Source organism: Pieris napi, chromosome 8, assembly GCF_905475465.1.
Source record: "Pieris napi chromosome 8, ilPieNapi1.2, whole genome shotgun sequence".
NCBI lineage: Eukaryota > Metazoa > Arthropoda > Insecta > Lepidoptera > Pieridae > Pieris > Pieris napi.
Window position 1 is genome coordinate 10,313,344 of NC_062241.1, and position 25,852 is coordinate 10,339,195.

Here is a 25,852-nt window from a genome sequence, read left to right on the forward strand (position 1 = left end):
TAATTTGAGGTGAAATCTACTTTCACAGAAACAAGATATTTAGCACAAGCAACATAAAATATTTTTATTATCAATAAAATTGATGTATTTTAATGTAACATTGAAGTCAAGTCTTAGTAGGTACTCCGACTCACGTATGACAAAAACGTATTTGCTTTGTCAAACAGAGGTCATACTTACCTCTAAGTCTCGACTCTGAATCTTACCCTGACCATTGACCATCAGCTCATGTTAGCAGATATTTAAGGTAGGTAGGTACCTACTAGGTACAATTATATAGTCTAAACAATATTATTTTGTAAAATATATAAATACTTGGTGTTGCGGTACAATCTTGCTATCGTCAATCGTAGTAGGCTACTCGGTGTTAAGGTTATAACGAGACAATCATGGGACAATCAACCTTGTCATCTAAAAAAACTCGATCTCAAAACATGCATGGTCACTATGAGATGCTGAGATAAGTGATGCAATTAATATAATAACTGCAAAAAGAGATATTTTTAAGTTAATAAAAAAGTGAACACTCGCTAGTATCAAAATTTCGCATTTGAATTTAGAACATCTGACGTATGACCTCCAGCCCACATGACAAGTTATTAGGATTCGGGCCGCGCACGCGTTGTTTAACTTTTATTTCGATTCGATATCTTGATGCGTAAACCACTAAGCAGAGACCTCTTAGTATTTTATTTATTTATTAACACTTCGTTGCCGTAATACAGAAATATAATTAAAATAATTAAATAAAAAGGAGGGCAACTGGCGTGCATCGATTTCGAACGATCACTTCAAGGCAACCACTTTGAGAAAAAAATAGTTAAGATGAGCGCATGAAGTGCAAACTACATACGACAAAGAACTTAGACAAACTAACGAAAAAATATGTAAACAGTGAAGAGACATTAATAAAAAAGAGTAAAATATTTACTCGATATCCTGTATCATCACAAGTTTTGTAAAAGTCCTTGCCTTTAGATCCAGGACTAAACATTTACAAATAACATGTCCTGCAATGATAAGTGTTTGTCCGAATATAGATATTTATATCGCTTGAAGGGTTCATTCTAAAATGGCCATTGTAATATGGTCAGTTGACTTTCCCTAATGTTACTCAAATGCGTCAAAAATTGGCCGTCAACCAAATGTTTTATGTGCAACTTTCATTTGGCATTATTATCTGAATAACAAATCAAGTCAATACTTATGTCAAGAATATCCTTGTCCAAACAAAACTTAAATAAAATCTTCAAATCAAATAGTTGGTCAATTGTGGCTGTCTCAAGCTGACGATTGCTTAAAAGTACTCCGAACGTCTAGTTATTTCTTGTTTATCTGTAAATAATTATTTATAGGTGACTTTTATGTTTTTGCGTTATTCAATTGTATATAAATAGTCTGGCCATAAATACTCTTTCATAAAAACTTTTATTTTTTTCAACTTTTTAATTATTTTGAATTTGGAACACGTATATTATTTTAAAAACTTCTTGCGATTTTGCGCCATTTCACATATTTTTTCGTGTTCATTATCAAATTACAATATGTAATGGGGTGTTGAAGAAAATAGGATCGCCTTGCACAAAGTGGGTATGGAGCCGTCGGTCATATTCCAGATACTTCAAAAGCTTAGTATCAGCTGTATGTTGGTATATCGTACTATCAACAGACACAACAATACTTCGTCTGTCGAAGACCATAACGGTCAAATATGCATTTTCATTTGTAACAGAACTAATGGCTAGACTTGGCTGATGATGATATGATGATGCCATCAATTAAAGACTTCGCTAAAACTAGTTTTTTTTAAGAAAGCTAACATTACTTAAATCCAGTATAAAATCACAGTTTTAGCGAAAATAACACCCAATGTCTAAGACAGCAACTGGTCAATGGTCTTTAAAAAAATCTGGGAACAAAAGTTTTTTTGCCGCTACTTATCCATTGTAGTGACTCAATATACAGCTTGTCACAATATTTACTTAGAATCTTTACAATACTAATGTCTATTCAAGGAAATTGCATTATCCAATTGTCATTCGAGTGCTAGAATCGATTGATAACATCAATGTATCGAATTGCATGTTAATACGATACGCGATTTAGATCGGATATTTTTAACAATTTTACGTTGGACTAAGCGATCGCTTTAAGAAATTTATACCTTTATGTGACATCGGAGACCTTAGGAACTGGTTTAAGGAATTTTAGCGCAAATTTATTACATACTCACGTACACCAAAGACAATTTATTGCCATATCTGAGCTAACACATGTTTGTTCAAATACTCGAGATTTTAATTACAAAAATCGATTAGCTACAAATGTAGGCAATAATTTCAAAAGACAATTGACATATTTAACTGAGCAGAATACAAAAACCGTTTTCAATTATGTTATTTTTTCCTTATATTATATCACAACAGTAATATCCAAGCTAAGTAATTACAATAATCTGTGAAACGTGACAAAAAGTTGACCTATGGTTAGGGTTGACAAATATTTATCTCTGCTGACATTTTCATACTGTTAAATGTAAATTCAAAATGTATTATGCCGTCAGTGCCTTATTACAAAATTTGGATTGTGTCCGTCACCATAGTTACGTTTTTCCATATACCTGGTTACCATGGTAACTAAAGAACCAGAATAATCAGTTCTTAGTAAGGCTGTAGGTGTTGAAATATTATGTTATCTATTCTGTGTACAGAATTTTTTATATTTGTATGTCCAAGTCCTGAAACGTTCTAGGCAGGGTTTCGTATTTTTATTTAAATCAGGTAACTAATTGCATTTCCGAGGTAGGTACATAGAAAGTAGTGCATTTAACTAAACTACGTATAAATAGCATCGTGACTTATATATATAGATAATGATTGACAACCCTGATCGCATAAACCCGGTCATTAGTCAAGTTATGGCTGTTTGTATGTAAATCTAGGATGTGACCTTGTCAGGAATCGAACTTGACCACGGGTCAAGTCACGGGGTCAAACATGAGCGACGTTGACGTATGTCGCGATTATCATTCTACACTAGCAAAATATGATTTTTTTAACTTATAGTTAATATTTAATGTTTGTCCTCCAATTGTTCTTAGGTTTTTTACGTCTACAACATTAAATTAATGACGATAAATTCTGGTATAGAGATCTTCTTGCGGTGCGTCTGGAGGTTGGCCGTCATTCTCGTGAAGCAAGCCTGTGCCAGATGCAGCAACTCTTCCGCAGTCGCAATACCCGTCCACTTCCTAACGTTGCGAAGCCATGCTGTTTACTCTGGATTTTATCCATTAGCATTACGGAGGTGGTAGCGGTCATGGCGCAACACGTTCTCGTTAGAGACCTGCTGGATCCAGCCTATACGACGCGTGTGACGATAGTACCACATCTCAATTGCTTCTAAACTTAGTAGGTAAAGGTATCTTTTTTTACTAACCAAGCTATAGCAGTACAGAATATGGTATAGAAATAAATGCTTATATCCTTTAGATCAGTGTTGGCCTGGTTTATGCGTTCGACTCACTGCGTTGCACCAATGAATTTTCTATGTAGGTACGCATTTAGCACTCGCTCGTACAGTGAGGACAATTGTGAGGAGGCATGCCTTAGACTCAAAAAGTCGACAGGTTCCAGGCACAGAAGACCGATCACTAACACACACAAAAATAATTACGAACCAGATACAAGATTCTGTTACCAAGAGATAGGGTAGCGTCACTGGATTATTGTTTTTCATTTAAGTGTGTGTTTTATTGATATCAGTTTTGCCTGGCACTTTGCGTGTCAGTTTTACAATGTTTTTTTTTCAATACGAGCGAGTACTTCGACTTCGACTTATTAGGAAAATAGGTTTAAAATGTTTGTGAACTAGAAGAAACTAGCGTGGAATATGCTTAAGAATTTCCATAGCGCTAAATCACCTGCATCGTGACCCCACATACACCCTTACGTACATACCCTCACTTTTACACCATCACACAACACAGCCAAATTAGGTATTAGATACTTAGTTAAATGTATTTAATAAATTATATTGATTTTTTCCTTTCGTAAATACTATTAAATTAAACAAGATTAATACTATTTAATTAAACAAGATTTAATTTCTGAAAAATGTACAGTATTTTTATTTTACATATTTATTATTACACAATATCTACAAATAAAAACTCTACCAGTGATTCATATCAAGATGGTCATGTTTCCGTTGCCATGGTAACGTGGATAGGCCACGGTCACGCCACCCTCAGTAAAAAAGCTGAGATCTGGTACGGCTTGGCACCAAGTATCGACCACAACCGACCACTCGGTGCTACAAGGCATTTGACTTAAAATGGTATTTCACAAGTCATTGTTTAGATAGAATATCGTAGTAGTTTCCACTAGCAAGCCAGCTACAGCCTCCGCAATATGTGAAAATGGTTGGTTTATCACAATATTTAAAGGGTTTGAGTATATGCAAGAAAATAGCGCCCTTTTGAGTTCTAAGAGACGTCAAGGGGAGGTTTTCAATACGCTGATGTCTAAACAAACTAAAACAAAAATATCTTCTTACTCCGTCAATATTGGATAATTCATCTATATTGTGAACTGCCCTGCGATTCTGTAACTCGCTTTTCGAACTCACACAGCGGTTTTCGCATCGGCGGTCGCTCTCAAATCAGTTGTGAAGCAGTCTTATTAATATTTGGCATTCTGATAAGGTGGGAGCTTGTAGTTTATTGTTTAACTGGCCCATCGTAGAATTTTTTACCTTTCAAGAAGTTATCAGTTGGAGCAAGATCCGGGGAGTAAGGTGGATATTTTAGACATTCCATTTAAAGCTTTTCTAATTTGGTAGCAGTCTGTTGTGCGGTGTGTGGTCTAGAGCGATTGACCAGCCTTGGTTGTTTAGCAGCTAGCTTTGCTATCATGGTTTGCAGTTGCTGACAATAGACATCTGCCGTAATCGTCTGGCCAGATTTAAGAAAGTTATATTGAACCCCGACACTAGTCCACCAAACGCTCACAAGAAACTTGAGACAATTTTGGCTTAGGGCACGATTTGGTTGCTTCAGCTTGGTTCAGCCATTGCGATGAGCACTTCCGATTATCGAACAGGAACCACATTTCACAGGTAATGATTCGCGTGAGCCTGCCGATTTTATTCAAACATTGACTCTAATACCAGCATGACTCACGCAAAGTTTATTCCATAACATAAAACCTACATATAATTTCATATCAATCACAACTAATTACAATGTAAGATCAATCAAAGAATGACCCTCACATCAAAACTAAATGTCGTATTACCATACTAAATCATACTATTGCAAACACGCCCACGAAGTTCCCACTGACTCATCTTAGTACTTAATGAACCGTTAATAAATAGTTTAGGATATAGTTTAAGAATGTTATGACGTACATGACAGGCTTTTTTCGGTCCGGGCTTCAGATTTCTGTATGTTTCATGATCATTTGTCAATTTAATAGGCAAGTAGGTGATCAGCCTCTTGTGCCCGACACACGTCAACTTTTTGGGGCTAAAGCAAGGTTTCATCACGAAGTTTTCCTTCACAGTTCGAGCGAAAATGCGCACATAAAAAGTCCATTGGTGCACAGCCGGGGATTGAACCTACGACCTCAGGGATGAGATTCGCACGCTGAAGACACTGGGCCAACACTGCACTAACATGGTGTATTAGGTGAGTATAAACAATAGAAAAAACTATAAATTTCCGTATGAAAATGAGGATTTGTAAAATTAAAACACAAAAGAAGTTGTAGTAATCTTTATATATGGGAAGACTAATTGAAATATAATTATCCAATTGACGTAGGCACTTGACGAAAATATTATCAAGTTCCTACTAAGACCTCCTGTAACAAGATAGCCATCAATAAGTGACAATGTTCTGGTACTTTTATACCTTGTATGAATAGAATAGAAGAATAAGCAAGCAGTTTTGGCCTAGTGGCTTCAGTGTGCGACTCTCACCAATTGACTTTCTTTCTATGTGCGCATTTAACATTCGCTCGAACGATGAAGGAAAACATCGTGAGAAAACCGCCTAGCCGAAGAACCAAAAAGTTGACAGCGTGTCAGGCACAGGAGGCTTAACACCTACTTGTCTATTAGATTAACAAATGATTGAAACAGAGAGATCTAAAAAGGTTGTAGCGCCACTGGTTTAATTTATATTTATATTGTTTATAAATAGAATAAGCTGATAAATCTTTTGATTATAACGATCCGTAGCAATTACCAGTAGTTTCTGACATCCGCACCGGCATAAAGATCATGCAAATGTATTAACAGAAGTGTTCTATGTACCCAATTCCAGTCTATTTTAGAACCTGGTAATTTCTGAAGATGAATTTTGCCTCATCGCAATTTATAGTGTACGTTGGCGGACACCGCTACCTCTAGACACCTAGGTTTAAAGTTCAAGTCTAGTGATGTGCTAGGGTCTATCGATAATATCGTGCTTAAATCGCTAATAGAACTGATTTATTTCTATCGGTTGTCACCTTACAGTATTTATTACAAAGCTGGTTAATTAACAATACGCATTCAATGTTTTATATGAATAAAAATATGCCTAATACGATCTTCTAGAATGATAGTATGTTAATGCACAACCGATCTGTGCTTGAGTATTAGTTTAAATCTTCAAACACGTAATTGTCTATGTTCACCATTGCTTGTTATCTGTTAACACATATAATTGTATAATGCCGGAAGTTACGCTGATAAAAACATTGCTGATACAGCCTTGTTTTGGTTATAAAGATATTTTATACATATTTATTAAATATTTTTATAAATCTGGGGACAAACGTGCAGGAGGCTTACCTAATATTATCGTAGTGGACCCTAAGTCGTATAGGTTTGGGGAATACTCCAACGGGAAACTGCCCATTGGAGTTGCTTTGCTTTGGCCTAGGGAAACGGTCAGTAAAAATAAATTTAACCTTGTATTTTAAAATAGCTGAATTATTTCGATTAGTACGTGAACAATTTTATCTTATTGCGATAAAATTTGAAGAACATTCTAATCTACACTTTGTGGCCGTATCTGCAGTGTTTTAAGATAAATTAAATTTTTGTCTTTTTTAGAATGATATATTTCTTGCAAAAAACTGACGTCAGTATAAACTCTAAATGATTGTGGGTTAGCAATACCTTTTTAATTGTAAAAAGATTTGATTTAATACATAACCTTCAACGACCACGTTAATTGCAATAATAGTGACAATCTCTCTATATCTCTCTAATTGCTATTATAACGGCTGATATCGAAATACTTTGGTAGAGTGATTGATTCCATTGAGTTTTAAGATCTATGAAATATAGCTACGATGTTTTAATAGCCAGTATCAATAGAGTTTAGACACCGTGGTTAAATTTTATATTATGACAACGCCAGGAATTTATAAATCTACGGAAAACTTACCTCGGCAGAAATGGAGTTATATTGTTGCTTTAGAAATAGCTAAAGAAACCATTAGTCATCTAATCTGTTGTTTCGTAAATATCGATAACACTGGCACATCACCAATGCTCACCGGAAACCACTGACTTATTTGGTATAGTCCTTGATTAGGTCGAGCGTAGTAGGCGATGTTGATTCACCAACATACAAACTAATTACCAGATCTGCATCGTGAAATTGGTGAACTCTAAATCTAGATTAATGACATTCATTTTATTGTAGTTAATATTAAATTACTAAAATTTTCTCTGGTTAAGACAATTTACATATTTAATTGTTCCATATAGCTATTAAAAGACTTCAAAACACACGAATTAGACGTATTGTTTTGAATGTCTATGCATGTGTGTGTCGTATTTTTATTTAATTGTAATGTTATGTAAAAAAATGATGTGTTTGTATATATGGAAAGTAGAAGATGGAAATATATTTGCGCATCCCCTGGATTGGGTATGTGGGATTCGTCCCACACCGAAATCTCGGCTATTCAGAGACTGGGTTAGCAATACCCATCTAAAACCACTGCAAGTAGTTCCTACAGTAGTTATTAGCAGAGATTGTTGAAAGGAACTAGAGAGGAAATCAAAACACGGGTAGAAATACTCGCAAATCATATACTACAAATGTGTTTTTTTTTCTAATCAGTAGGTTTTATTTACACCTATGGCCAAAATAGTTAAGAATATACAATTATTCTATTTAAGCACAAACATCGAACGTTAATAAAAGCAATACGTGTAAATAGAAAGAAATCTCTCCCTTAACCATATTTTATTGTCAATGGAGACCGAAATATAAATTGGGGTTGTTCTAAAATTAAATTGGTCATAAGACTTGGACTTTGGTAAAATAGCGAGGACGTAATAAGGTTTTATAACTTATTATATGTTCTGCGGCGTCTCCTGAACGTGGCATGATATAGCTGTTAACGTAAAATTGTAAACACCGTTAGATTGTAATCTATCTCGCGAGATTATAAACTGTCGAAAGATTGTGAACCTCAGCTTACTGCTTACAATTTAACGTATTAGTATTCGGTAGATTGTGCTACACTAACTTAGTTATCATTCAAACTTCTTTGGTCAATTACAGATTAATTTTACTTTCCAACAATTTGATATAACTACCGAATAATAATACGTTAAATTGTAAGCAGTTCGTTGAGGTTCACAATCTTTCGACAGTTTATAATCTTGCGAGATAGATTACAATCCAACGGTGTTTACAATTTTACGGTGACATAGCCATCCTCAGTAGGTAAATGGATTTTCTTTTTCATGTCTTTTTATTATTGTTTTACTGTTTACATATTTAATTGCTTTGCTTAGTTCTATTAGTTTTGTCCAGGTAACTTTACGTCTTTTGAACTTCTCGATCTTATGGTATATATCGTTGGCTGGAAAAGACCGCTCGAAAGGTGGAAGGCCGCCGGTTAACTTGCTTTTTATTTAATTATTTTAATTGTACTGTATTACTGCAACAAAGTGTCAATAAATAAATAACCACAGCTTAGAAATCACCTCATTTGGTTTCTTTAATAAATGAATTATTGTCTTAAAAAGCAGTGTTGGCCTAGTGGCTTCAGCGTGCGAGTATTATCCCTAAGGTCGTATGTTCGATCCCCTGCTGTGTACCAATGGATTTTCTGTCTTTGTGCGCATCTAACATTAGCTCGAATGGTGAAGGAAATTAAGGAAACCGGCTTGACTCAGACCCAAGAAGTCAGCGTGTGTACGGCACAGGAGACTGATCACCTATGTGCCTATAAAATTGACAAATTATCATGAAAGATACAGAAATCTGAGGCCCAGACATAAAAAAGTTGTAGGGCGTATTTTTTTTTAAATAATTGTCCGATTTCGTTACTTAGTTGCACCATTGTATTTTAACCCAATTGATAATTAAATTATTAATCTACCATAAGGATAATATGATGTCAAGAGAAGAACACGTTGTCGATTTGTGGGTCTGGTCGCGGTTTTCTCACGATGTTTTTCGTCACCAAAAATGCGAAACACAGAAAACTATTGGTGCAATACCCTTGATTTGAACCTACCTAAATTCGGAAGTTGGATTGACTAAAGAAAATATAGAATAAGAAGACCAACTCCCGTAATTACTACAACTCAACGGATACCTTTTTTGTGTTCGCCAGATGTGTGACAGGATACACAAAATTGCTCAATTTGAGACTTGTAACGTTATATTTGGGAAAGTATCGGATTTTTATGGTTACATACCATTTATTTTGACATAGATTTGAGATTTTTGGTGTATTACGAAGATTTAAAGAGGTTGGCTCAAACTGACAGGCACACATGTAACATACGCTGACGAGACTCGGTGCAATAGCGAATTGGTAATAAATCATACAAAAAACCTATAGGTTTTTAAAGTCGGTTAAAAAGAGATACTTAATGCTTCATTAACATTTTTCAAATACATTAATACTGCAATGGACGAACGTGTGGCTACTTTAAATGTAACTAAAAAATTAAAAATCATTTATTCATATATAGGTAACACAATGTATAAGTGACAAAATATAAATATATAATAAATTATTCTAATTTTGAATTTACTGCCAGTTCTCAAATCAAGGGCGTAGAACGGGAGAGAAGAACTGGCAATAAACTCTCGGCCACTATTTTTAATCGCCAAGTTTTTTTATACAAAAACCGTTTACTTATCGGATTTAAACACGTTAAACGTTAAATATTTTTTACTAGATAAAAGCTATCAACGAGAATAAAAGCTCACTAAAACGAAACTCGGAAAACAACCCATTTCCCAACTTTCACGCCGCCTGGCGTCGAGTAGCAAACTACACATAACCTTTCATCTCTATGCATCCCTCTCAAAACACCCGCACACACCTACACATGAACGAGATAAACATATCACTGGTCATATCCAGAATTTTCCTCGGGGAAATCTCACAACCCTCTCCGTCTCTATTTTCACCCCGCTAATGGCTAGTTTAGAAAGAGACAGACCGTTCAAAGTGGACATTAGATGACCACGAATCGTTTATTTTTGCTGAAGTGATTGGATAAAAATTGATAATATTCAATTGGTATTGCCTGCGTAGTTATAGATGTATAAATGGTGTATTGAGTTATTAGATCTATATTCCATTTGAAAAAAAAAACTGTTTATTTTGAAGAGTCAAAGTTCGGTCACATATTATATATGATATCTCTCAGTACTTCTAAAATATTATTAATGATTCAATAATTACAATATTTTATATGAATATTTAGCCTCTTATAGCTAAGTATTTAAACTAAACTTCAAACGATAGGTGACCGATTCGGAAAGAACGCAAAGACCAAAGTTAACTTTAAAATTTCAATAATCGAACACGCAAACTTCGCAAAGTCAGTTCAGAAACAATTATGAAAAAGTTGTTCGCCGTTCGCGCGCCAGTTAAGACTCGACTGACACTCATAAAACTTATTAAAGTCAAGGACCGACCGAGATAAGTTCGTGGCGTCTTAAGTAAAATAACGTTGAAAAAATGCAGAAAGTTCGCAAAAGAGTGAGAGTGAACGATGTCGAGTTTCTGAACGACTCGTCTACGTGTTGCGTTACAGACATTTATTTTATTTATCTGATGTACCAAATACCTTGTTGACCCATATTTTTATTATAAATGACTTTAAAAATTGCACTCATGATGCAGGATGCTTATCGTCCAATTAACAGTTATTAGATGCTACGTCGTAGCAGTGCTACGGAAAAGATACGCTTCAAAAATCACGTTAACAAATTCTTTATTTAAATTTAAAGTTGAACAAGCTTTATATAACATTTATAGTTATATAGTTAATGGATATCTAACTAAAGCTATGTAAATAATCTAAGAAATATAAAATTCATTTATTACAAATATTAGTTGGATTTTTATACGTAACATTAACCCCGAGAAACATTGTTTTCATCCAAACTTTGAAACAGTTGCACAAAAAATTAATTTGCAAACTTTTACGGCATTTGTTTCTTAACGAGCATAGTGACCGCGCGACAAAAGTCCATTTAATTAAAAATTCCATCTCCTAATCGAGTCATGAAATATGCAAGCAAATATTATCCCTTTCTTTTGTCGGCTGCATCTTGCCCCACCCGCACGCACACCGACGCACGGCACTTGTGAAATCAATCTATCTCTTTTCCACCCACGCATTGGAGATAAAGTGTGTGGACAGCGGTCCCTCTCTAACCGCCGACGAAAACGCGACCGCGAGTAACCCCTGGCTACTATTCCCGTGGTGCGAATCCTTTAATTGCTACTTTTTACTTCTTTTCCATTAAAACAATAGAGTTTCGACGCATTCGATTCATTTATTATTTTGCAATTTTTTTAGCATTAAAATCGAATAATGTTGATAAAAATTACTTTTTAAACGATTACAAGATACCTTAATAGTCAAATAGTTTAATTGTTTATTATATTAAATTTTGCATTTTTTTTTCAAAATACAACATAAATTAAATCCTTATTTTAGTAACATTACATTTTAATTTTTAAAATTAGTAATGAGGAGTGAAAGTCAAAATTAATATAAATTTATTGTAAAATTAATAGAAATTATCATTCAAAAGTATTAGTTGCGTAAAATTCGGCCGCAACTGCAGTTGGAAAAGTTGGAAAATGTGATCGCGTCTGAAAAGTTACGATATAGGCGTGACATAGTCCGCACGCGCCGGCGTCGGCCAGTCGAGCGAGACGGCACTAGTTGGACACGAGACAGCGTAGCCCTCGCGCGAAGGGACATGGGATAGACGCGTTCGGACATCGGGCCAGAGCGGGCGTCCGGCCGCACCTGCCACACCGCTTCGCACGCGATATACATCGCGCCAATTCAAATATTTAGTTTAATCCAAAAATCATTGTGATGTGTAAGTGTAAAATAGATAGGACATCCAAGTGTTAGTTATGAAAAGAAAAAAGGCTTGAGGGTTTATTTTTGTTATGGAACGGACTGTACACCCGGGTCCGTTTAGCTTTTGAGATAATTCTGACCGACGGCGGCACAAGTGAAGTGAACAAACTGTCGCATGATAGCGAGATTTAGATAAAGATTAAGGATAAAGACGATCTAAAAATAGGTGACCAAATCAAAATGAGAATCAAGATGCCTGCTGTACGCATCGCGCAAGGTATGTTTATTAAATATATTTACCCTTAATTACTAAATTAATTCCAATGAGTTAGCCTAACCAGTAAAATGTCTTAAAATAAATAACTATACTATCGCATTTTAAATGTCTTTAAAAACAGAATATTTAGGTTAATTAAATTTAAAACAACTTACATTATAAAAAAGTTTTGTATTCAACGTAGGAATAAAAAAATAAAATTGCGCTGTTTATTGACTGATGTTAAAAGGCTTTATAGAAGAAAATGAGGAAGTTAATAGCGTAGCCTATGTCAATATTTGCTTTGTGGTCATCTACTGACCAAAAGGAATGAATGAAAACATGAAAATGAAGTTTTTAAAGGAAAATGCAATGAATAATATTTTTTCTAAGTACCTAATATTATCGTTTTCATTTTTAATTCTAAAAGTTTGAACTCTGTATACCTAAACGTTTAAACTATAAATTAAATTGCTTCTATAATTACGATAAATTATTATTTTGTCTTTTATTGACAAACTTTTACACATAGAAAAACAATTTTTTACCGGATTGAAGTTATGTATTTAAAAAAAATATTGTAAATTTATAATACATAACGTCAATCAGGTAAAAAAGTGTTTTTCTAATTATTTTTTTAATTCAGACTAGACTAGACAAATTACTTTTTATTGTAAAAATACGTCAAAAGATGACCATAAATGAATATTCATTAATTTACCTACGTCAATACTTTTATGAAACATATTAATTATTTAATGTTAGTCACGCTTCTATAGTAAATGTCCGTTTCATTATTGTATTTTAATAAAAGAATTTTAGATCCAATTTACATAAAATCATACATTAGTTTTTACATTTTCGAAAAACATTTTTTAAACTCTAATCAAAAGCATGTTATACTAAGATTCTCTCTATTCAAAATTTTATTAAAAATTAACACAATCATCATTAATTTAATAAAAACATCTCAATATCTATCTGATTTAGAAATTCTACAAATTTAAGAAACTTAAAAAATATCTTAAAATTCTTCTAAACAGTTATAAAATAACATCAGTATTTTTTTTAAATACAGAGAAAGTCGGCTAAACTTTATCAAAAGTTGTCCATCAGAAACATTGTTAAAATCATTAATTAAGCAGCTATTGTTAAATACCGTTCCCACTAGCCATCTTGTAATGTTATTATTCAAAATTCCCATGATTTACTTTCAAAGTGACCAAAATTTTAATTGAATAACATCTTAGTAACAATAATAATAAGGCAAAATTGTTGGAATATTTTGTTAAATTTTTGACGTTATTAAAATCATGATTAATAAAAATAAATAAAAAATCATTGTGTCACCTTTTCTTAGTTTAATACTGTAATGTTTAATTCAAGTGTTATACAATTTATAGTTAATAGACAAGAAATGTAGATTTAAAATCTAATTTTGTTTTGAAATTATGACGCTTTTTCTTACTCTGAGTAAACACAACCCAAAAACATATAATCTGGCAATTAAATTTAAATAACTGGAATGTCATAAATTAAAGACTTCCAGATTCGTTGTAATAATTTGTTTTGATCTGCATATTTATATATTATATTTTGGTGTTTTCATACATAAGTAACGGAAAGATGCAATAGGCTTAGATACAATATTTTAGTTTATCAATGATTAATAATTATATAAGTATTGTCTAATGAGCTATATGCCGTAATTAAAATTAAATCACACGGTGCAGCGGTGCGATACATGCGCGAGCGCAGTTCTTAAAACGTTATCGCACACATGGGCAATTAGTCCAAGTTGACCGAAGGCGACACGGCGGCCTGATTGGCCAGTGGTTACGTGACGTCATCAACGGCTGTGGCCGTCACGCCTGATTGGCTGACACGCGACATTTCGTCGATCACATTTGTTCTTATTTCAACCTTAAGAGGTACTCTTTTGTGCAGTCCCCCTCATAATTGTTGTGACGGCTTGCCGTGTTTTTGCGCCGCATTTTTTATGAAATACCGAGCTTACAACAAATACTACCGCGGAGTTTTATTACTATTGCATTATAAATGTTACATGATATATAATATATGAACAGCGTTGTCCTAGTGGCTTCAGCGTGCGACTCTCATCCCTGAGGTCTTAGATTCGTGCCCGGCTGCGTACCAATGGACTTTCTTAGCGCATTTAACATTCGCTCGAACGGTGAAGGAAAACATCGCCAGATAACAGGCTTGCCTAAGACCCAAAAAGTCGACGGCGTGTCAGGCACAGGAGGCTGTTCACCTTGCCTATTAGATTGCCAAATGTTCACGAAACTTAGGCCCAGACCTAAAAAAAGGTTATTTTCAGTTAATTGTCAGTTACTGATGTTTTTTATATAATATTATGCACTTTTTTATGTGGAATCTGCCCGTTCAAGTATTTTCGATCTATTCTACAAATCTTGAAAGCCTGGCATAGCACACACAAGCCACCCAACAGTGTGATCCGTGGACGGCGAATCATTAGATGAGCCTCCTGCGCGTGTACCCCCTAAAACAAAAACTCAAAGCGTTTGGAGAAACGAGTTAATCTCAGAAACTGCAATTGGATTTTGAAGTTATTGTATTGAGAAAGGCATTAACACTAAGAGCAAACTGACGATTGACCGAAATGATACAACTTTCGCTTTTTACTTAGTACTAAACCTTTTCGTCACAAAAGTTAAAAATACACGAAGGGTATCCCCATTTTAAAACCCTCCTCAGAAGTACGAATTAGAGAATCGTAAATTTATCGCGAGGCTGCGGGTGGAACTCGGAAAGTTTAAAAATGTTACTTAAACATTTAACCCGTCTATTTGTTTGTCGACTAATTGACGCGGGATGAAACTCTTTTGACATGTCTAATTGTTTTTTATCTGTGACGTAAAAAGAATATCCACAGATTACGAAATTTTAGCACAGTATCTTATCCTTGTACCTATAATATATATAATAGGTTAATTTATTTAACTAAATTTCGATAATAAATGCGTAGGCAATGATTGATAAATCAAATCAAATTAAAATATAATTTATTCATAGACAATGTACACTGATGAGTGTCAATTTTTTTTTAACCATATGCTACCAATAAATATTATTTTTTAATGAAACAGGGGGCAAACGGGCGACAGAAGGCTCATCTAATGTTAAGTGATACCGCCGCCCATAGACACTCAAATTGCCAGAGGGCTCGCAAGTGTGTTGCCGGCCTTTAAATCATGTTTTTCACATCTGAAATTATAATAATAATAAATAAGAAGCGTTAAACGAATAATAATAGATAAAAAAAAGGCATCAAAAAGTTAAAATGTACAATCTAGAACCTACAGTTAAAGTATCAGTTATAATCATAACTGAGAATTACCGTAAAAAGCTTGTTTAACTCATTCGTTTTCAAATGCAAAATGTATTAGATCGAAATTTTATTTTCCGAACATAATGAGAGCGCTTGTCAATTTGAAACATCGCGTCTTCGTTGGTTGGCGATTCAATATGTCTTCATTAAGAGAATATCGGAACATTTTATTCACAAGCGGAACTTTCAATCTTGATCCTTGTCCAGGAATTATTGTTTCAAGACCGCTCGTAATCCGTCTAGTTTCGTCTTTGTATTGTAATGGCCGGTAATACGCGTCCTGTTCTATGCAATATTTTAAACACTGACCTATCTGCTATGCATATTTATTGTACGCATTTGTGCAAACATTAAATGCTCATCCGGAAAACTTTGTTTTGCTGTACAAAGATTATTACAGTACTAATGACGCTAATAAAAGGAGTTGGTGGTCAAAATTAAAGGTCAAATTTTGTCAAAAAATATATTTTTTTAGGTAGGTTACAACTTATGGATATAAAATAGTTTACGACCTATTCTCAGGCCCAGCTTTTAAGAGGTTAGGTCAAATATTTTATATAAAGATGCTATACACATATGTAAAGCTACTGCGCAAATCTTCAAATATTTTCGTTTTTTATATGAAAATATTAACTAACGATTACTTGAACGTTCACTTTAGTTCCAATTGGGAGTTGATAATACTTTCCTTTTTAGTCAATTTAATTAAATGAATTATGCCAATCCTTATAAAATTTGACACTCTACGTTAGTCATTTGGATGTAAATTAAATACTGATCATTTTTATTTTCAATTTAGAGGTCAATAACAATTGTTATTAGGGGTAAAGCAATTGCTTTACCCCTGAAATAGTGTAAGACACGCCCTGCATAAATATTCACGATTTACTTGAATTAGCATTGCGTGATCTTAATTATATTCAATTATAGTTATAATTAACTATTTTTGTTTTGACTGACTTTATCACGTAACTTCACGTAATCTTCTTTAGCGTTTGTACTTAGTCAATTTAAAACTAAGTTTATTGGCAATGTCATAAACATATGTTTGATTCTAGAGGAATTAATTCGTTTGAAAAGCACACAAGCAGTACTGGTTCTAAAATACAGGCGAATTTGACAGTAGTTATGTTATTTTAAATTAAGAACTAATGAACCTTTGCACTATTTCCTTCAACTTATGAATTCCTGGTACTTTTACGATTTTTCTATTCTTAATAGGTATATAATAAAAAGACTTTTCCATAATGAAAGCTATTTATTCACTTACGAATGGCATAGAACGCTTCGTCATCCGTTATATGGACCATCCGATATTTAAATTATGGGAATTCAGTTAATTTAGTATTAAGAGTTCGGCGGCCACCCGACTCAACTGGACGTTTTTTAGAATTTCATTTCGATTCAAGATGTATGGATTTACATATGTAATATCGCGGAGGTCCATGCTATTAAAATGGATTTATTAGTTCGTTCAAACAATATGCGACGTTGGAGGCTGTGATGTCTCAACTATTAGGTGTTTTTTATTAAAAAAAAAACATTTTAATTAATACAATTTTAAAAATAATACAATTTATAAACTGTATTATTTCGTAATTAATTAATACACTTCTTAAATTGTATTATTATGCATTGACAACTTATATTTAATATGTATCTAATAGTTATTTTACAATTCTATTGTGTTTGCTAGCGCCATCTTTTGCATTCTTCATATAATCGGGTCATTGTAATCCTTTCTAGAAAGGATTATTTGTGACAATAGACAAACAAAAACAGAAGCTTAACACCTTTCATGTGATCATCGATTATTTAAAGAAACGTATCTATTTCCAGTAATCTTCAAGTGTCTTCAAGCCAACGAACAAATAACAATTTATTAAAATCTATTTTTAAAATTTACAGTCAACATCGCGTACCAGCAAATTGTTTCGCGGAGAATCAAACCTTATCGCTCTGGAGTTTCAATCACTGAGACATGGTTGTAAAGTAGAGAATGTAAAGGTTGTATTCATTCACATTGAAGCCTTTGTTCACGAATTCTTTGACCAATGCCCATTTAGTATAAATAATGTTAATAAGATGAATTAATTTTGATACAATTGGATTGGATGGGAGTGGGTGGACAGATTGAAGAGTCCACCTTTGTCAGGATTTGATACTAATTTGTAAGTGTCGACGAACGACAGCCTATTTAAACTTTGGTACAATCTTAAATGACATATTTCAATTGTTACAGTTGCTTCATAAACAAAAATACAGTTTTTTTTAATTTAATTGAACTATTTTTAGTTTTGTTGTTCGAGTACTATAAGAATTACATTAAGTATATGTGATTATATACAATACTAGCAGACTCGGCCAAGCGTTGCTGTGGCAAAGATTTTTGTTATATTACATAATAGTAAACTACTCATGGGAAACTCTAGGAGAACACCAGTCATGACCACCATGCTTTTTTACACAGATGCCATTAAATTGTAGCTTATGTGAAACGTTGGTACTGTCAAACACAGCGCCATCTGTTAGAATTGTGAATATTAAATAATGAACAAATAATTTGCAATAAAATATTATTGTGGGTACAAATTAAGATGTAAGCTATCCTATCTTTTAAGTTAGATCAAACTGCACACGGTGTGCAAATTTGATTGATATCGGTTCAGTAGTTTAGGAGTCCATCGCGGACAAACAACGTGACGCGTAATTTATATATATTAAGATTAGTACACGACCTCCGACGGAGTGATGGCTTCCAAATTCTTCCATTTGTCTCTCATGTTCGCTAATATTTTCCAACGCTATGAAGCACTGCAATAAATGTTTTGTTCTGCATAAAATAAAACTAAGTAGAATTTAATATTCCAAATCGTATGGTGTATTATAAAATAGGTACGATTATAAAATAAAGTTTTCTTATGTTTAAAAATAAATATGTAGGTATAGTATTTATTCTTATTATCCGAATCGAAAGTATACATCCCTTGATATAAATTGTAAAGTAATAAAAAACAATAGCAGTGTGCGACTCTCATCCCGTCAGGTCGTAGGTTCGATCCCCGGCTGTGCACCAATGGACTTAGGTCGCATTTAACATTCGCTCGAACGGTGATGGAAAACATCGTGAGGAAACCGGCTTGCCTTAGAGCCATAAAGTCGACGACGTGTTTCAGGCACAGAACCTATTTGCCTTTAGATTGACAGATGATCATGAAATAGGTACAGAAATCTGAGCTCCAGACCTAAAACGGTTGTAGCGCCACTGATTGTTTTTAATAAAAAATAAGCAAGTTACTAAGCTAATGCATAACTAACATAATATTGTAATGACAAAATTAAGCTATTAACATTCTCACATACAAAGAATACCTGCTAGTATTAGCCGTTCCCATCAAATGTCACCTTAGTACATCACACAACGCTGGGAGCTTTCTCATGCCGGCCACTCGTGACCGCTCTAGATGACCTGGCTACAGATTATGCTCACATCCGCGATGACTACTTCATTGAGGCCATGAGAAAGCCTTTTTTCCCGATTCACCATAAACAGAGAGATTAATTAGTCTATACTATTGTTTGAGTTTTAGTATTGACTTGGTATGCATAAACGTTATTCATTTCATTTCAGTTTTTCATTTGTTTTTTAAAACCGTGTTACCCAAGCAAATTATTAAGCGCGGCTTGCCATCGCTGCACATTTATTTTTGAAAATGTTTCCAATATTAGTTATGTTACTTGGGGCTATTGCATTCTTATGGTATAGGAACTGTGATATCTGTCCAGATTTGAGTTCATTCGTAACTACCATTTTAAACGCACTTGAGAGTGTAAGCACTATCAGTGTGAGTCGCTGGGTGGTATTACAATTCAAAAAAACAATTTGTAATTTTTAAATTACGTACCCGGCAAATTCTATTTCGCAACATAGATTCCGAAATATGTCTAGACAATATGACCATAGACTCACATGCGACCACAGACTAACAGTAAACTCGGATCGTACTATAAATTTGACGATCGACAGATAACCGATGAGTGACCCGCAGTACACGGCCCATTGTGTGCGCGGGAGTCTACTGAGATTAGGACTGACCTCTGATGCTGCCGATACGCAAACATTGCTACTTTTTAAAGAAAGTAAAGCTTTTTAAATACTTAAAAACCTTTTACGTTAGTAAATGTTTTAATTTAAATTAGTTTCAATAAGTCCAAATAAGTAGACAAATTCTAATATTTAAAATATAGGGGTTTTTAAGAATTTAGATTTATATTAATTTTACACAGTTAGTGTATTTAGATAAACACTTTGTTCTTATACTTACTAGAGATTAAGAACGAATTTTTGTACAGTTTTCACCAGAAAGCGAAGAATTCCAGAGGAAGGTTTAAATATATAGTTCATTGGTTTTACACGATCGAAGAGGTCGCAAAAGTTCTTGCAAAAATAATTCTTTAACCGAAACCTCTTCAATAAATTTGATACCACGCCTGTCCGGTTAATACTAAGCTTATTGAACTCTAAATATTGTATTTAGTTAAAGGAAAGGGCGAACCACTATAAATCTAAGAACGCCTACACTACAAGCTAACAATACACAAACACACACAACGACACAATATAAATCATAAACGAGACAGTCTCTCACTTTGGCTATGATTTTTAACACCCACTTAATCATAAAAACAATGTCGAACATTTGTTTAGAACATGCTCTTAATTGTAGGGAAATAAAATAGAAATAGTTTTACGTAAAATAATTTTTTAAACTAGAATGATTTCAAAATTTCATGAGGAGCTATACGCTAAATGGGTTTTTTTTGTGACGCTTGTCACGGGAAATAAATGTTTATCAAATAAATTGAACATTTTTAAAATTTAAATTCTTGATAATTTTGTATCACGTAAGTGTAAGTAAATAAACTGAAAATCGCGTAATGTGTAATACTTTAAATAAATAATATTACGAAGTCGACTAGAGTTCGAATTTGAAGCATCAAGTTCTAAATTCAAATTAGTGAATGCATTTTCATATCAAGAATATTGAAATAAACTTCTTGGATAGCAAAAAATCCGCTTAATTTCTTTGAAATCTTTAATTCAAACTAGGATTGCCGTCGCAAAAAAATATTAAAACTGGTTGTAATTCTATAGCCGCTCTATTAAGCGACTTGACGTGTAGCTAAAACGGATGGTTAAAAAAATAAATTCAGCCGAATCAAAGGCTGTTGGACAATGGTCACGGGTTTTGAATAATGGTTCATATTGCTCAGGTAGATACCGCGGCCGTGTCAATCAGATGTTTGATATATTTTTTATTCAGATGTTTTTTTGATAAGTAGGTACCTAAGTATGTTTTGGTTGTGATACTCATAATATCTTTAACACATTAATCATAATAACATATGTTTATATAATAAGGCTTTTAAAATAAATATATTATTAGAAGTAGGTACCTACTAGCAGCGAGGAAATGCTGCCAGCATTAAAGGTACTGCGAAAGGGACCAAAGTTTTTACATTTCTTTTAATTTTCTATTTATTAATTATTATTATTATAATTCGTGTGAATTCTAAATACTGTATATTTGTGTGTTGGAAATAAATATAAGTATATAAATATAATATATAAGTTAATTTTTATCATGAATAAAGGATATCATTTATGAAAGAAAACAAAAACAGGTGGATATAACCTTACCCTTTTACCAAACTGTTGAAAGGTATCAACAATAGTTATTTTGCCTACGGCCGACTTTATTCTTTGACAATGTGGGCGCGACATTGCAAAAAATCCCTTTGACCATTTGTTTGTCAATTTTGTTTGACCATGGGAAAATATTTAAGCCTCAGGTGCTGAATGCAACCTGTTTTGTGTATAAAGAATTTGTATACGATTATATAACTGCCTTATCAGTGCCTGAGCCTCCAGGCTTTATATAGATATATATACTATGCGGCCACGACGTAATTGTTTCGTCCTTTTTAGTGCTTAGTAATTCTTCGGGAATCGAACCCTGGACATAACGATTTCGCATCTGTATAAATTATTATATTTTATTATTATAAAAAAAGGGTTTTACAGTAATTTAAAGTAAAAATGAAGTTTTTTTTAAAGTAAAAATGAAGTTTTTTTTAAAGGAAAAATAAAGTTTTAATTAAAGGAATCTAAATTGTGATGGAGTCGCGGTCAGCTTAAAGCTCTCCCACGCTGTCAGTATTGTTCCAGGTGAAATTCAACCCTTCCCATTTCAATCTATCATACGACAATGCTGCCCACAAAGGATTCCTTGACCGAATTTGAACATGTGTGATTTTTTTTTGCATACCTTCCGTTTCGTTTGAGATGTGAAAAAGTCACAATCATGATTTGCAAAGTAGTTTTGTGATTTGTGTTACATTTGATAAGTAAAATTATTTTTATATATTGAAGCTAACAAAAGAAGGTAGATGCAAATATTCTATTTTCCTACGTATTTTATAAAAGTGTATGAGGTCTAATTATTACTTATTCATAAAAAAGCTCAAGTCCTAAGCATGTGTCTCTATCCGTCTTAGTGAAAACACCATTTGACAGAAAGAGACAAAGCAGCTTAAAACAGTGATAATGTTATTTTCTACGAATAATAATGTTCTAACGTAATAAGGTATTATAATTATAACTGTATGACACTTAAAAGTACCTCCTTAAAAGCCTATTATATATCTTCTCATATAAAATGTCTATATCGTTTAGATTGAAGGTTCTATTCATGTTGTATTCCTTTTTCAAATCAGAGGTCTATCAGAAAAACCGCGAACCCATTGTCCGTCAAATAGTTATCAGGTTGCGAGTGGTTGCCGGAACTATACCCACCTGTTATGAATTCACACGCTCAGGTAAAGTTCTATAACTGTATATTTTTTGTCTAAGTCTTTTAATTCGCGGAAAATCAGGCTTATTTATAGCGCAAGAAAATTATTTTCAGAGAAAATTGATAAGTGTTTTCAATGAAAGTTTGGAAATGAGGTGGTATTATGTAATTTTGTTGGGAAATTTATTTTTAACGTCACTTAAAAAAGTATTATAATCTGTTTTAATTATCTTTTGCAATAAGCACCAATAAAGCTATATTTATTTATTCCATTTTCAAATAATTTCATCGCACAAAATAATCCCTAACATTAGAATAAAGTTTAAAAATAGAATGTGACATTTTAATAAAAAAACAAACTTGAAAAGTTCCATTTTTAAAAATGAACTAAGAGCATTCAATACTCGCGTTATTTAATTCAAATGTTCCATTTTTAAATATGAAATTCGCTACCACATACATTTTGGGGAAAAAGTAGAATTCGTTACGTAATACATCACGCACAATTTGTCGGACGAAAAATCGAATTACTGCATTGTTTATCACATCCCCTAATATTTGGGCCAGATGTACACTCAACGTCAATCTTATTTACCTAAGAATAACAAACACGGGGTCATTCTGCAATTCGATTGTCATAATTTTGTTATATTTCCAATTTCGGAGCGAAATCGTACAATTATTTCCATGATTTTTGGCGAAATAATTAATATTGGATGTCGTTTTTGGTTTAACGTGAAGTAATTATAAAAAAAAGTTATTATTAATTTGGGACCAGAAAATTGTGTTTACAGTGTGATAAAGGGTTAATTTGATCACTTTGATCAAAAAGATTTTGCAAACTAATATTTAAATGATAACTAAGGGAACCTTTGGTTCGACTCTCACAATATCCAGATTACACATACTTTGTTAGCCGTCACAAACCACGTCGAACCAATAATTCATGCTTAATATAACGCGATACAATTATAAGTCATCCATCCATTTAGATCCGAAATCATATTCATTCACTAATACCATTTTCGAAGTGACACGCAGTTTTTGCTATTCAAATGGGGACAGTTGTGTTTTTTCAATATAAGCTTTCTCTGTGTGCGTCGATTACGCATATTTTCGCTCACATTAGGGGTGCAGTGTGTGAAAAAAATGCGCTATTATAAATATACGCCGAACAAAGGGATGGGAGATCGGGTCACTAGCAAACGGTTTTGATACGGGTTTTTTTTTACCTGCAATTCGGGGGTTCTTTTTTTAAATGTGGGTCTCAAAGTTTAACAAGTTAGCCAGTCTGTGAGCGTCTGCGAAGATGTTCACATGTTTTATAGTGCCCAGTGGTCTGATCGTGCTATAACTATGGATTTATCGTCACGGAGTAAGTCAAGATTTTTCGACTCTGGCATCGATTTAAGGAGAAAAGGTACTGTCGCTATAAACATGTTTCTTGTTAGTTTGTCGATACATGTGTAGGTTTAATATAGAGGGTCGTAAAGGAGGTAATAACCAATGCTGAAGATAAATTGGAAAGTAATAAGGCAGTGAAAATGGTCCCGAATATATCTCTGTATGAATCTGTGAATGCCATTCACATTAACATATAAATGACTAAGTTAGTGGACTTACGTATCAGATATTTAGCTATAAAATTGTTTTGGTTTATTAGGAGATAAATCTTAATTTCTCGTACGAATAGGTTGTTTTGATCTTATTTTTCTCAACGAGATATTAGATAATTAGACATGTAGGCAAACATTAAAATGTTTCGGTGTATACACATAATTATAATTACTTCTTTACTTACGCAATTTTTAAACGCTTTTATTACTTCATTTTTTTATTTACTTAAAATAAACTAATTTATATCTCAGATTAGTGACTATCGCAATTTTTTTCAATCGCTATACTATAAAAAATATGATATATAACATATAATCTTATTCCGAATATATAACAACAATTCAACATAGATGTAGCGTGATACTGTATACCTAAGTCTTAAGCACTAAAGATACTAAGCGCTAAGTGCGACTCACATATGTCAAAAACTTAAACTTTATACAGGAGTAATGGTTACGTTGACTTTAGACCCTGTTACCCTAAGCTTTTTGCAAGCCAAGCCTCAATGGCTATAAAATTGTCATAGCTTTAACCAGACAAAATATCGGTTGTGCCGAGAACGCAAAATCTTAATGCCATGCACTTATGCCAAGAAACCTCAGCACTATATCATAAAGGAATATTTAAAAGTATTTTAGATCTGCATTCCTTGGTCGCATTGACCGCAAATCTACGAAGAAGGCTGTTTGTCAAAATAATGACCTTCTGGTAATGGGAGGGTTGGGAGGATTATTATACGGAATATAAATAAAATTCTGAGGTTTATTCAATGCTTTGTTAGATGGACAGTTCTAGAAGCTTTGCTAGAACTTGTTAAGGCTTTAGGTTTGAGATATTTTTTTTATATTTCAACAATAACTTTTAATATAATTTTTCTAATCGGTTTGCGCACGTCCTGAGTTCGATTTTGTGACAGTATAATCTATAATTATTTCTACATACATGTGTGGTTTTCCTCATTTACGGCTTATAAAGTATCAAACAAACGGGTTTGCTTTTTTTTCAAAACACTACTTTTTTTTTAAACGAAGGTATTTAAAAACATCAATTACTATTTCTATATACAAACATGTATGCTTTTTGCCTCATTTATTGATTATAGAGTATCAAACAAACAGGTTTGCAGTTTTTTTTATCTAAAGTCAATTTCTTTATTAAAAAACGAGGTGTTTAAAAAAAAATATTATTATTTCTACATACAAACAAAGCTTTTCACCTTATTTACGGCTTATAAAGTATTAAACATACAGGTTTAAAGGTTTTTTAAATCAAAACACCATTTCTTTATTTAAAAAAATCTGAGTATTAAAAAAAATCTATAATTATTTATACATACAAACAAATATACTTTTCGCCTCATTTACGGCTTATAGGGTATCAAAG

General features: G+C 33.2%; 1 protein-coding gene across 1 annotated transcript in view; it reads left to right on the forward strand.

Annotated features, from left to right (window-relative positions):
* Positions 1–12,281: 12,281 nt before the first annotated feature.
* LOC125051819 (B-cell lymphoma/leukemia 11B) overlaps positions 12,282–25,852 on the forward strand; it is a 36,012-nt gene continuing 22,441 nt past the window's right edge. Inside the window, exon 1 of the mRNA XM_047652392.1 lies at positions 12,282–12,646. Within this exon, the coding sequence (XP_047508348.1) occupies positions 12,610–12,646 (37 nt within the window). The 5' untranslated portion in view covers positions 12,282–12,609. The remainder of the gene's footprint in view (positions 12,647–25,852) is intronic.